At 36.7% G+C, this 14,600-nt stretch overlaps 1 protein-coding gene across 16 annotated transcripts in view; it reads right to left on the reverse strand.

The window, feature by feature from the left end:
* Positions 1 to 14,600, reverse strand: part of CEP128 (centrosomal protein 128) — a 446,086-nt gene that overhangs the window by 60,001 nt on the left and 371,485 nt on the right. For 8 of the 16 annotated variants that reach the window (XM_063698091.1, XM_055361828.2, XM_063698088.1 and 5 more), the window contains 2 exons: positions 13,600 to 13,689; positions 3,923 to 3,946 (listed from right to left, as the gene is read on the reverse strand). The exons of 1 other annotated variant lie outside the window; for it this stretch is intronic. In XM_063698091.1, the coding sequence (XP_063554161.1) occupies positions 3,923 to 3,946; positions 13,600 to 13,689 (114 nt within the window). Of the gene's footprint in view, positions 1 to 3,768; positions 3,889 to 3,922; positions 3,947 to 13,599; positions 13,690 to 14,142; positions 14,174 to 14,600 lie in introns of those variants that run through there. 7 more of the 16 variants (XM_055361833.2, XM_055361830.2, XM_055361831.2 and 4 more) reach the window with 3 other exon arrangements.

Consider the following 14,600-nt stretch of genomic DNA (forward strand, 5'->3'; position numbering starts at 1 on the left):
ATGCAAATAATTTTTGTTCTCAGACAATAAATTTTGTCTGGTAGGATTCCATTGATCTGCCTTCCTCATTGTAGAAGAAGCCAATTTTGCCTTTATTTAAAATACATTTCAGCACTCTGTAGTGCCTATATATGTGTGGTTCTTTAAACACTCCTTTAAGTCATTTGTAACTTCTTGTTCATTCCCTCATTAATTAATGAGTTAAATAAACACATTTGTCACAAGTTAATTTTATATGTGTATGGGAGTCATGATTTTACCTTAAAAAATCCTTTTAACAAACCCTTTTGTTCAATACTGCCTTAGACTTCGATTACATCTCCAATATGAAAGGGCTTCTGGGGCTCTTTCTACCTCACTACTGATTCTTCATATTTCAGAAATAAATTTAAGCTCCTCTTCATGTCCTCAAACTGCAAAATCTATCATTTTCACAATGAACCCAGATCACAATGATGCAATGATGCCTCAATTCTCTTTACAATGATCTTTTCTTCAAAATAGCTTCTGAAAATGCATTATCTTTTTCATTCATGGACTGTATTTGTTTGGTTTTTATCTTTCATCATTAATTCATTTAAATGAATGTGTCTTCTTTACTCAAATAGAGTACAAATTCCTTGAAGGCATTGATCACAATTTACTTTCCTTTTTTCTTCCTTGGTGTCAACACAATGCCTCATATTGAGCCCAATAAATTTCCACTGCTGAGTCCCATCCTTGGCCCATGAGCAGGGGCTCTCAATCAAAGTTTTTTCCCATGTAATCACTTAGCTTTATTTAGGGAATCAACCCATTCTATTTTGGCTGAAGGTGGTTCCATCCCAGGAAAATTTACATTAACATTTAGTGAAGATGGTTAGAGCTTCTGTGAAACACCAAATAGCATATAGCACTGACCAGGAATTCTAGGAAATAAAGAATACATTGCTGTGCTTCTGGGGAATTTCTCACAACTATTGGACTAATGCTATTTATTCCTGAGCACAGTCTTATGTGAGGTTGAGATACACGCAGTTTGACAGTCATTCTTTCATTCTACAAATGTTTATTGATTGTCTACTATATATCAAACATTTCTGACAGACCCTGGCAACGCATTTGCAAATAAAATGCAGTTTCTAATCCAAGGAGCTTACCTGCTATTAAAGAAAGAGAGGGAAAAGTTGAGGAAGACGGGGAAAAATGGGCATGTGACTGTGACCTAAGCAGATAGATAATTGGTGGCAAGCTAAATCAAGTTTCTTATTATGATGAAAAGGTGATCTTCTTTTCAGGTATTATAACTACTGCACTGCTAAAATCAATCTACTGTAAATACTCCTAATGGAATGGTGAAATTTCAAACATTTGCAGATTGATAGCACCATGATATATGCTCTACATGCAACACCTTCTGTACTGTTAATAACAACTCAACCAAATATGGACCAACAATATTTTTCTAAGTTTTAAGCACTGACTTGGGAGAGAATAATAAATGATCTTGAGATAGCTTTCAGCATATTTGATTTTATGAACTATAAAGTACTTTATCAGTTGAAGAGTCTACCAATTTCATTAAAATCTGTCCCTTAAAATGTCATATGAAATCAAAGGACTTCATAATATTTGATCATTAGCATTATTACCGAGCATTTTAATTTTTATGGTTTTATTTATAATCATTTCAAATTGAAACTATCAAAACACTACTGCTGTTTAAAATCTAGTCCTTTTAATCAATTTTATTTTTCCCATGGTGACTTTTTATTTTTACCTTTATTCTTACGGGAACCTTTAGGTTAGGACATTTATGATTCTATTCCTCTGTACTTTGTTAGTGAAGAGATTAGATAAAAACAATTAACAAATACAAATAATCATTGTTGCTGATATAATTTTCAGTTTTGCATAGTATATAGGTAGAATTCAAATGATTAAATAAGAAGTAACAAGCAATCATGGTAACGATAACATTTGTTTGGTCCTAAATATTTTCACGTGTATTTTCTCTCTTAATTCTTAGAGCAAAATGATAAAATAATTTTAATCACAACCATTTTACAGATGAAGGAAACAAGAAAGAAGTCATTTGCTAAATGTTGCATAAGCGGCATTTTGTACACCAAATCCAGGTCTTCAAACTCAAAAATTACGTTTTTGTCCAGATTTTTTAAAAAAGTATTTAATTCACAGGCCAAATTCTGTTGGCAAGACACTTTCTAAGGGTAAGTAAAATATATGTGGAAGAACACTAAACATTTTATTCACCAACAATGTCATCATACTGAAACTGAGAATAGTGTACTTTCTAAATGGCCCAGTGAAATCTCAGGAAGAAGTTATTTATCCATAGGGTCTGGACATCGTCAATCAAAATCACTTGCTTGCATATTACTAAAATGTGGTCTGTAACCATCTTTCCTCTCTTCATACTCACAAATAAACATTTCATTTTTTATTAACCTTATTATCTAAAGATTTTTTTCCTGCTTGTTAAAAATATAAAAAGAAAAAAAATCACTACGACTAAGATACTTCTAATATTTTATGTATTTTCTTAGCCTTTTTAAATGTAAAATATGCATATTTAATATTTTTATCACTCTTTATATATCTTTATATATCACTTTTTCATATATTAGCACGGCAATATTTACTTTTTTGAAAACCTGGCTGTTTATGGCTGCATAGTATTTCATCAAATACTTGAGAAACAGAAAGGAATAAAATTAAAATCTATAATTCTTATGTAACTGATCACTGTTGTGAGTTTTGCTTACTCTCTTCTGTTCTTTTTTTATATGCCTATATGTCATCATTAAAGTACACACCATTTTATATCTTGAAATTTTTCCATTTAATATTATAAGCCTTTGTATAACCACTGTGGCATGTTGGGTGAAAATTCCATACTCTACAAAACCATAATTTTATTGACAGTAAGTTGGTTTTCTTTTACTTTTTTTTTTGAGACAGAGTCTTGCACTGTTGCACTGGAGTGCAGTGGCATGATCTCGGCTCACGGCAACCTCTGCCTCCCAGGTTCAAGCAATTCTCCTGCTTTAGCCTCCCAAGTAGCTGAGATTACAGGCTCTCACCCCCACACCCGGCTAATTTTTTTAATTTTTAGTAAAGACGGGGTTTTACCATGTTAGCCAGGATGGTCTCGATCTCCTGACCTCATGATCCACCCACCTCGGCCTCCCAAAGTGCTGGGATTACAGGCGTGAGCCACTGTGCCTGGCCAATTTTTGTATTTTTAGTAGAGACAGCGTTTTACCACGTTGGCCAGGCTGGTCTCGAACTCCTGACCTCAAATGATCCACCTGCCTCGGCCTCCCAAAGTGCTGGGATTACAGGCGTGAGCCACCGCTCCTGGCCAAAGATAATTTTTCAATGAATATTGTATGCATGTAGTCTTTACATCTATGAGCTTGAAAAATTATTTCTTAATAGCACATTCCTACAAGTAAGATTATTCAGAAAAAGCTGGCATGCTTGTATTATTCTTTTTGTGACACTGGTGAAAATAATGTTTATAAAAACAATGAATGTTAAAATCTTAGACTTGAAAGAATAAATAGCAACCTGATCTCAGTTTCTTATCAACCAATCCTTTTAGTGATTGTGAAATACAGTAGAAACACCAAGTATTGACTATATTTAATATATTTTTCATAAATTAGTACATCTTGACATCAGAAATACTGAGAGATGTGACCACTTAAGTACGCTCACATTTTTATTTAATTTTTTTTCATTTTAAAGTCTATATCCACATACCTTTTAGATACAGTTTAGCTTGTTTTCCTCTTTGACATCTTAGATGTAGTTTTAGAAATGATTTCTGAAACTGTTTCCTTTGGTGTGCTGTGAAATCCACATCAGGAGACAGCAGTAATTCTGATAAAAGGAGAAAGAAAATGCCCCAACTTACCGTTTCTAATGCAATTACACGGTCCTGCAAAGAAAGCATAATATATAATTATAAAACGAAGGCTGTTTAAAATTGTTTCAAGTTTACTTAATTTACAAGTATTCTATTTACCATCTATTATTAATAATTCATTTTCAAAATGTAAAAATTGAGAACTATTCAGAATGATCTCTAGAACAGAAAAATAGTCATCAAAGAATGACTGTATCTTTTTTCATCTCATTTAGTGCTAGGACTATAGAGTTTAAGAGTAAATGCTACAGTTCTAGTACAGTTAATGAAAGGAATAGAACCTACCATTTTTGTAATGGTAAGATTATTTATAAGATGCAAAATGTTAGATTTGATTATATGAGTCACAACTAGACAAGAGTAGTGATACAGACAAGGAATTAAGCACATATTCTAGCTCTTAATTAGGTTTACAGTGAAAAATGTGGTCTCCACAACAAGGTGAAATTCAGACATATCTTCATCAATTAAAATAAATGAGTAAATCATTATTGAAAACAAAGCAGGAAAATAAATGAGAAAGATATGGCACATGCAGCCAATCCTGAGCCCAGATAGGCCTTCATTGTCTACAGCATCTTAGAATGTTTATAGAAGGACTGGCTTTAAAAGGGGTCATTGATAACGATGCATCAGAAGCTAAATGATTAAGAAAATGTTTGTATTCTCAACTCCATAGTTGTATTCTCAAGTCTTTCCAGAGGTGACATCTATAAACAGGAAGTCTTTACCAAATAAAGACTGACTCTGAGACAAAGCAGAGTGTGAAGATCTAAGAAAATGAAAAACCATCCTTTTTGAGGTGGACCGAGGCCATTTGCCTTTGTTTTCTCTTATTTTAAGAACTGGAGGAGGTCAGGTGCAATGGCTCATGCCTGTAATCCCAGCACTTTGGGAGGCTCAGGTAGACAGATCACATGAGGCCAGGAGTTCGAGACCAGCCTGGCCAACCTGGCAAAACCCTGTCTCTACTAAAAATTAAAAAGTAGCCAGGTGCGGTGCCGCGTGCCCGTAATCCCACCTACTCAGGAGGCTGAGACAGGAGAATCGCTTGAACCCAGGAATCAGAGGTTGCAGTGAACTGAGATCATGCCACTGCACTCCAACCTGGGCAACAGAGCAAGACTACACCTCAAAAAAATAAAAATAAAATAAAAGAACTAGAGGAAATATGTGGAATCTGGATTTTTAAAAATAAAATTAATTAATCATCTAAAGAAGTGTAAAGGTAAATACTGAGTGTCAACTTGACTGTATACACGGATGCAGGGTGTTGATCCTGGGTGTGTCTGTGGGGTGTTACCAAAGGAGATTAGCATTTTAGTCAGTGGGCTGAGGAAGGCAGACCCACCGTTAATCTGGTGGGCACAATCTAATCAGCTGCCAGTGAATATAAAGCAGGCAGAGAAATGTGAAAGGGGAGACTGGCCTAGCCTCCCAGCCTACATCTTTCTCCCGTGCTGGATGCTTCCTGCCGTTGAACACTGTACGTCACGTTCTTCAGTTTTGGGGCTTGGACTGGCTCTCCTTGCTCCTCAGCTTGCAGACAGCCTATTGTGGGACCTTGTGATTGTGCAAGTTAATACTGAATAACTACCCTTTATATATATATAAATATATATATCCTACTAATTCTGTCCCTCTAAGAGAACCCTGACTAATACAAGAAATAAAGAGAGAAAAATGGCGCACAGAATGACTCAGCCCAGGTCTCTTGTGGTCCTGCAGGGACCCACATAGACCTATGACACTTAGAAGCAGAATGAACTTGGCCCCTACTGCATTCTCTCAGTATCACATGAAATAGAGGGCTCACTTATAAAGACTTCTGCAAACTAACTTCCAGCAGTCAGACTGGGAAACAGTTGCACATTTCCACCCTGTAAACATTTGGCTATGTGGGCATGAGTTAAATGAATACATTATGCAAAATTAGCCCAAAGCAGACTGTTTCTAGCAATATAATCTGTTTAATTGCATTTTGTTGGCATAGTTAAGAGGGCCTCACCCTTACCCTCATAATTTTCATAAAATAACTGCTATTTTGTTGGTGACTTGTATATTGTCACATTTGAGCACTTCATAATAAATGCGTATGATGCCTCAAGGGGGCTTTGATCTATTGTTGCCAGGCATCTTATTCATTGTGCATCTGGGACAAAAACCATTCAGCAATACTTTAATATCCTTTGCAGAATGAACAGAACGTCATTAGATGCCTTATACAGACAGAAACAGCCTTTGGGCAGTATCATATTTATATGAACCATCTTGGAAGACTGAAAATATTTACAGCCCTATTTGGGCCTTAAGTTTTCCCTATACCATGGGTTTGTGGGTTGCTATTAGTTAAGATTAACGTATTTTAAAAGCATACCTAGAACTGACTTGAAATAGGCGATTTCATATAATGTCAAAACAGAACAGAATTAAACTGTCTGTCCTAATTCATATCTTAGTGTTTAGCAGAGATAAACTGATAGCATTATAAGTTGTGTATGAGTACCTTCATTTTACTTTTTTATTTTAAAGGAAATACGTGAGTAGTTTATGTGACTATTGACTCAAATGGTCAAGACAACTCCATTTTGTTGAAATACGAAGGTCTATATATATATTTACATTTGTTTTGTTTTGTTTTTGTTTTTGTTTTTTTGGGACAGAGTCTCACTCTGTTGCCCAGGCTGGAGTGCAGTGGCATGATCTCGACTCACTGCAAGCTCCGCCTCCCGAGTTCACACCATTCTCCTGCCTCATCCTCCTGAGTAGCTGGGACTACAGGTGCCCGCCACCACGTCCAGCTAATTTTTTTTATTTTTAGTAGAGACAGGGTTTCACCATGTTAGCCAGGATGGTCTCGATCTCCTGACCTCATGATCCACCCGCCTCAGCCTCCCAAAGTGCAATAAATAAATATATTTGAATCCACTTTAGTTATGTTTGTTTGCCTATAACCTACTCTATTCCAAAATGGTACTGAGACAGCTTTCAATAAAAAAAACTGTATGTCAAAAAAAATGAGGAAATTAGAGAAATAGAAAATTTAGTTCATTAACCTGACTTTCAGTAATTCAATATGCCAATCAACAATAGCTAATAAGATACTAGCCATTGTAGTCAATTACTGATTTTGTCTAAATTATAGTTTTCTGTCTCAATTGTAGGCTGTAAATAAAGAGAAATTACTAGTCTTCATGAACTTCTTATTTGATTTTAAAATTTAAGAAATGCATTTTGAAAACTTAAGTGGTTATGGTTGACACTGTTTTTGGTAAACAAAGTTAGATATATATCTTTATATAAAAAATTATGCTACTGTGTATCATTATTCTCAATGGAAAATAAGCCAACAACAGTGTAGCTTTTCTTTTCTTTTTTTTGGAGACAGGGTCTCCCTCTATCATTCAGGCTACAGCGCAGTGTCACAATCAGAGCTTACTGCAGCCTATACCTTCCATGCTCAATTGATTTTCCCACCTCAGCCTCCCAAGTAGCTGGGAGTATAGGTGTGCACCACCACACCCAGCTAAATTTTTTTTTTACTTTTTGTAGAGATGGGATCTCACTATGTTACCCAGGGTGGTCTTGTACTCCTGGGCTCAAGCAATCCTCCTGCCTCGGCCTCCCCAAATGCTGGGATTACAGGCATGAACCACCACACCTGGGCCAATATTGTCAAAGCTTTGATATGCTTCATGATTAAAAAAGAAAAAGCCAGTATATGTCCTAGAATGAACACATAATTACAACAAAATAAATTATATCTCCATAACCTCTCCCACTTTACCCAGAGCTGCCTTTGTAATTTTTTCCCTTTTTCTTTAATCTATAATTTTCATTTAAACAGATTTAAGTTCAACCTGCAGGTTCATTACTCCACCCAGCCCTCCAAACCACCAATCCCTGAACCCCACTCTCAACACACTCCCAGGGCTTAATCCTGAAAAGAAAAGTAAGCATTGCTAGAACAATGAAAGGGCATTAGGAGGTAGGAGAAGTAGACAAGGGAAGACCACTCCCAGGAAGTAAAGAAGATTACTTCCATGCTATTTCAGATGGTTTTAATAAATCAGTGGCTCTTATTTTTGTAGTAATAGACTTTGAGAGTCTAATAAAACTTGACATTCTCCCTAGGAAAATGTACATTATATGCAACACACATATGTAATTTTATATATACTTTTTGGGGTAATGCAGACTCTCTGAAGCCTACCCATGGGACTCCAAGTCTTTTTTTTTTTGAGATGGAGTCTCACTCTTGTCGCCCAGGCTGGAGTGCAGTGGCACAATCTCGGCTCACTGCAACCTCCACCTCTTGGATTTAAGTGATTCTCCTGTCTCAGGCTCCCGAGTAGCTGGGACTACAAGGCGCGTGCCACCACACCCAGCTAATTTTTTTGTATTTTTAGTAGAGACAGGGTTTCACTGTGTTAGCAAAGATGGTCTTGATCTCCTGACCTCGTGATCTGCCTGCCTCGGCCTCCCAAAGTGCTGGGATTACAGGCGTGAGTCACTGTGCCCAGCCCAAGTCTTTTTACTCCAAATAAAAACACCTAAAATAAGACATAAGAATATCATAAAAATAAATTATTGTATTACACTAAATGTATTTATTTCCTCTTTATGAAACATGTCTAGATAAATAACCTCAGTAACAAAGAAATAAACAATTATAACTATAACTAAGGGCTCTTATAGGGCAGAAGTAAAAATGTAAAATTCTAAGTGGGAGTGAAGGGTTAAACAAAAAACAAAAGAAAATTTTTCTTCAGATACTTGGAAGAAAAGAGTTTTCTGGGAAAAAGCCTGTTTTGTTGCTACTGTTTATATGTGATTGGATAGTCCCTTTTCTATTATTCTTTAGTCCTAAGAAAGGGAAAGTTTATGAAACACCTAAATTGACATAAATATTTTTAAAAATGTTTACTCTTAATGACTGTACATGTAGTCACTGCATAGATATTGAATTACAATGGAGCGGTGCTAATAGCTGTTCTTACCAATAAGTGAATATTACACTTTCTAAGTAAAAATAATGTGGCTAGACATCATGTTTTAATTTGTTCTGGGTTTGAGAGATCAGGTAAGGAGAAGCCATATGATATAGGCTTCCCTCAATATACAAATTATTTTGGGGGAAGCCTAAAGCATGTATACAATAAAAAGATGTAGTTTAACTTTTGAGGTTAATGAGGTTTTGAAACTGCCTTTGCAAAATTATAACTGAGGAAATTATGACAGTGACAGAAATTAAACCTAATTGACTCTATCTTGCTTTTTTCTACCCCTGAAGCTGTCCTTGTTCATTCCTGGGTGTAGGCTGAACTAACTTTGGGAAGGAATTCAGTTCATGGTTTGACTCTGAAACAAAATTGATAATCGCCCTTTCCCGAAAAGACCTGCTTCTTGCCTGGGGTCCAGTCTGCCTTTGCAGGACTAACAAATTAGCTACAAGATTAGAAATTTAGGGCAGGCGCAGTGGCTCACGCCTGTAATTCCAGCACTTTGGGAGGCTGAGGTGGGTGGATCACCTGAGATCAGGAGTCTGAGACGAGCCTGGCTAACATGGTGAAACCCCGTCCCTACTAAAAATACACAAATTAGTCAGGCGTGGTGGCAGGCACCTGTAATCCCAGCTACTAGGGAGGCTGAGGCGGGAGAATCGCTTGAACCCAGGAGGTGGAGGTTGCACTGAGTCGAGATCACACCACTGCACTCCAGCCTGGGCAAAAGGAGTGAAACTCCGTCTCAAAAAAAAAAAAAGAAAAGAAAAGAAAAGAAAAAAGGAAATTACAATTTAGAGGTCATGCAGCCTCTGGCTTCCAGAGTTTGAACCTCCCCAAATTGTTCCTGGTGATAACATCATTATTGCAAAACCTAAGGTCAGTGCTTGAGATAGTTTGCAGACCCTGCACTGGATGGATCAGCTGACACTACCCACACCAGTAATCTGGCCCAACTAGTTCTGCCATCCCACCCAAAAACAGAAGACGTTAAGATAACCTAACTGTAACCCCCTATGATTCCATCTCCAACCTGACCAATCCGCACTCCCCACTTCCCAAGATTTTAAAGGTAATTTGGCAAGCACCTGCTTGCCAAATTATCTTTAAAAACTCTGGTCCCCAAATGCTTGGGGAGACTGATTTGAGTAATAAAACTCCAGTCTCCTGCAGAGCCAGCTCTGCGTGAATTACTCTTTCGCCATCGCAATTCCCCTGTCTTGATAAATAGGCTCTATCTAAGCAGCTGGCAAGGTGAACCCATTGGGTGGATACAGTTTGTAACTAGCCTTAAGCTGTATATATTCATTTGCTATCACAATGAAGTGTATTTTAGAATTGAGGAATGGACCAAGGCAAATTCATTAGTATCACTGGAGATGAGCAAATATTTGTAGGCTGTTAGGAAATGAGCATTAAATGGATCATTTGTTATCAGAATATCTAATCATTAAAAGTTTATTTGATTCAGCTGAGCTAATCAGCCACATCGATTCATCCATCACATCTCAGAGATGAATTAGAAACTTATAGGTCTAAATAATAATAATTCTTCTGCCTCTGGTGAGTACAGTTGAAAAGTGTAGTGACTTTATTTTATCATAATAATGCAGCATTTTCCAAGAATGCTTTAAATATATCATTAGCATATGAAAAAGCATAACACTGGCATAAAAACGTAACAAGAGTCTTCTATCTTTTCCACATCTTAGAAGCTTGAGGAGTATAGAATAATTCTGGCAACTTCTCTGGGACTTAGGGACCATGATGGACATATACTTTTCAAAAAGAAAAACCCACATTGAGGACTCCCTACCATCACTATTGTAAAATACAATGCCTGTCTTCTGGAAGAAAAATCCACTCAGCTTCACCCAAAGAGACCACTGCATGGCGTTCTTCCTTCCAATGTCAACACTGTTTAATCCACACTCACAGTTTACCTGCTACTTCCTAAATAAACCCTATAGAATGAAATACATATATATATATTTTTTCTCCTCAGCATTTCCCCATGACAATCCATTACGTTTTAAAAATTTGTCAGTCATTTTAAATAATTAAAAGAGCTAGAAGTCATTTTATTTGAAATTATTTGAATACATTTAAAATAGTATTCTTTGCCAAACTTTAAGATAATGAAAAGGGAAAGGCTTTGATTAATCATCACACACAAAAGGTCAGCATTTCATACAGTGATTTAAAAAAAAATTCAAACAAAATCAAGATAAAAATCACTATCTCAGTGTAGCAACATCAAACAAAGCTTTAAAATATAGCATAAGTTGGCTTTGAACACACCAAATGCATCTGTGATCTATATATAAAATTGTATGCTATCTATTAAAAGTCAGTGAAAGAAGTTAGTCTATACATCAAATACTCCAGGACGGGTGGCATTGGAGCAGCTTGCACTGGTTTCCCAATCATCCTGTGTTCACTGTAACCATCATTAGATACCTGTAGTCAATTTCTGTTCATTCATTTCACTGGCTGCTTATGTGCCTTTTCAAACAACCTACTTCAGCGTCTAAAATAACACAACACACATATTGAAGAAGAAAAAGAAAAACAGCGAGGCTTAAAGATTTTGTCTGAAAAGTTGTCAAGGAAAAAAAAAAAAACCAACATTTTGACTTAGGAAGAAAAGCCAATTTAAAGTGATATGTCATGTTCTAGCCTACAGGGAAGCCCAGTAATGGTCCTTATTCCCTGATTTTCAACCTGGGTGTGGCAAATCTCTGATAGAACCAGAAGCAGAAACAATCACAGGATTTAAAAACAGACTCAAGGTGGTTGATCCACATTTCCAATATGTTCTGTCATTTACTACCATTGCCTTGACAGAGACCTGAGGGCAGCCAGTTGTTCTTCTGTAGCTTTCTTCTGCTGTGTTCTCTGGTGGGTGTTTTAGTTTGTGGTTTTATTATGAGGAGATTACTGACCATTATACTTCAGTTTTGACATTGTTCAGGAAAGGCTGCGGTTGTATTTATATTGAAGTGGGGTATGTGTATGGGTTTGTGGGGTGAAGAATACAAGTGGGGAAAAGAAAGAAGATGAAGAGAAAGATACAGAAATGGGGGTCTATTGGTTTGTTGGGACAGATTTCAGACTGGAAAATGCAGCCTGAGAGGCAAGGTAGGGTTTTATTTAAAATCCCTATACATACTTCTAGGTAGCTATATGAAACTGACACCAAAAATTCTGAGACTACCCTTTAAATTTCAAATCACGAAGCAAAGCTATGAGCTTTCTTTTCCTTATTTTCCTTTAAAATAATCATTTCAAGATTCTTCCTTTAAAGCACAACGTAATGTGGTACATAGGTGTGTGCTACAGAATATCACTACAGACAAAATGAAGGGCAAGAGACAGAATTACCTTTCTCCAGGGACTGTCAAATCCTCCAGCAGTGAAACTGCTCGTAACAGGTAACAAAGGTGAGTGACATCTGGACTGGAGAACAACTAAAGATTATTTGCAGATAAAATAAAGACTATGATGGTGGCTAGGGGCAATGCAAAGGACAACCAGTGCAATTTCAGTTGCTGACTGTCCCACAAAGAGATGGAGAAAGAGGAATTGAGGAGTACCAGGAGAAGGCCAATAACTCAGAAACCAGCACGCCATATATTTTTCAAGGATTTACATTAAAAAAAAAAAGGACACGACACCAGTTGTGAGGTTAGTCATATATCAATGGAATATGCCCTGAACTCCTATGCAAATCATATTGCAAGAATGATTATGGCATAATTTATGAGCAGGCTTGTGTCATGCAGAACTTGTGGAAAATAAGAGGGTATGCTTTCATTTTCAGGTACACAAAGGGTTGTGTATCTGACTGCCACTGAATATAGTTGGTCTAATGAGACTCCCTGAGGCTGACATCTCCTTTGTTTCCCCGAAGGGCACATATCTCCTAGGCTACTAGGTGAAAAAGTTTACAGAGAAACCCATATAACCACAGAATCCTTCCTCCCACGCCGTGTTCTCCTGAGTCTTTAAATTACAGCACTGGATTGTTGACTATTATGCATGTCACACAGCTGAGTCATTAAATGCTACAAGTAAATAGTCCACCTTTGGAATTAATGACTTACCTTTGGGCCATTCCAGTAATCCACATCATAATTTACATGCAGAGTCATTTACAGGAACTAATGCACAAGGAACATTGTAATGGAGACTCTTTCTTGCCCGCCACTCCCATATTCTTTCTGTGTGCTTCTGTGTTCAGTTACCCCTCAGCATTCTACACTAGAGGGGCTGCTGATGAGGATGATCAACATCGAAGCAGAAAGTCTTAAACTAATACAATGGCGGAGATGGGGTAGCTTTTTCTTGCTTCTTAATTCAGTTTGACTGAGATTAAAACTATTATTAATCTCCATTTCCCAACACACACGCGCAGGTAAGAAGGGAAATGTAGCTAAACAATTTAAAGTAACCAGATTATCTGCCCTCTGATTATCATTGGTACACTCTTCTTTATAAGAACAACGAGGGGAAAAAAAACCCAACAACTAAGTTTTTAGCTGCACTTCTGGGAAGCATACATGAAGGCTGACTTATCCTATATGCACTAAAATAAAGCAGATGTATGTTAACTGTTCAGTCCCAAATATCCTAAATATTCCTACCTATGAAATACTTAACTGCTTTTTCTTCATATTGAGCTTCACTCTGATTTCTCACTGCAGTCTGACTAGCATCTTCCCAAGGTGGAAGTTTAAACAGTAGCTTCGGCTGTTTGAGAGAGATGTGAGTTATGAAAAAGAGTTGGAAAGCTCTATTATCTTAAAGTAATTGAAAATGTTATAAATAGTAATAGCTATAAAAACAGCACTAATTTGACTATAATAATTTCAAACAAATTTCTAAATTTCTGCATTTAGAGAAAATGATATGATGTAGTACTTTTAAAATGGTCCCCCAAATAATTCCTTACCCAAATTAAAGTCACAAATTTTAGGGACATTATTACTTTAAATCTAAAAGATTTTACTTTTCAGGACTATAAATAAAGAGTAGTGATTTAGCTCAAAGCGTCCTCAACCGTATTGCTTTCAAAATCATCCCTGGAAGTAAGTGATCTTAAATTCCAAAGTCTATGAAATGAAGGAATAAATTGGATGAGAGTCTGTTAATAGCCTCACCTGGGCAGTTTTCGCTGGTAATGACAGCTACTCACAACCTTACCTGTGGATAATGGAATGCTGATACAGTGTGGCTGTAGGAGTTCAGAAAAGTCTGATTACTCAAAATTATACTTTCTTTCCATTTACCAAATTATTTCAAATTCTACCAACAGAAATTTATTCTTTGAGGAAAAACTCAAAAAATTATTCTTATTAGACTCTCCCTATGCCAGTTAACAGTTAAACTAGTTCATTCTAAAGCAGGGGTAAGCAAAGTCCAGGCAGGCACCTGTTTTTATAGGCCCATGAACTGAAAGTGGTCTTTACATGTTTATTTGGTTGAAACCAATCAAAACAAGGATAATATTGCATAACATAAAAATACTCTAGACAGGTTGGTCAGCTTACATTCCTATGAAGAGGTAACATTTGAGCTGAAACCTAAAAGAAGGAAATGAGCCAGCCACTGAAAGAGCTAAAAGAAAAGTATTACCGAGAGAGGCAGATGCAGAGATCCTG

Source organism: Gorilla gorilla, chromosome 15 (assembly GCF_029281585.2).
Source record: "Gorilla gorilla gorilla isolate KB3781 chromosome 15, NHGRI_mGorGor1-v2.1_pri, whole genome shotgun sequence".
NCBI lineage: Eukaryota > Metazoa > Chordata > Mammalia > Primates > Hominidae > Gorilla > Gorilla gorilla.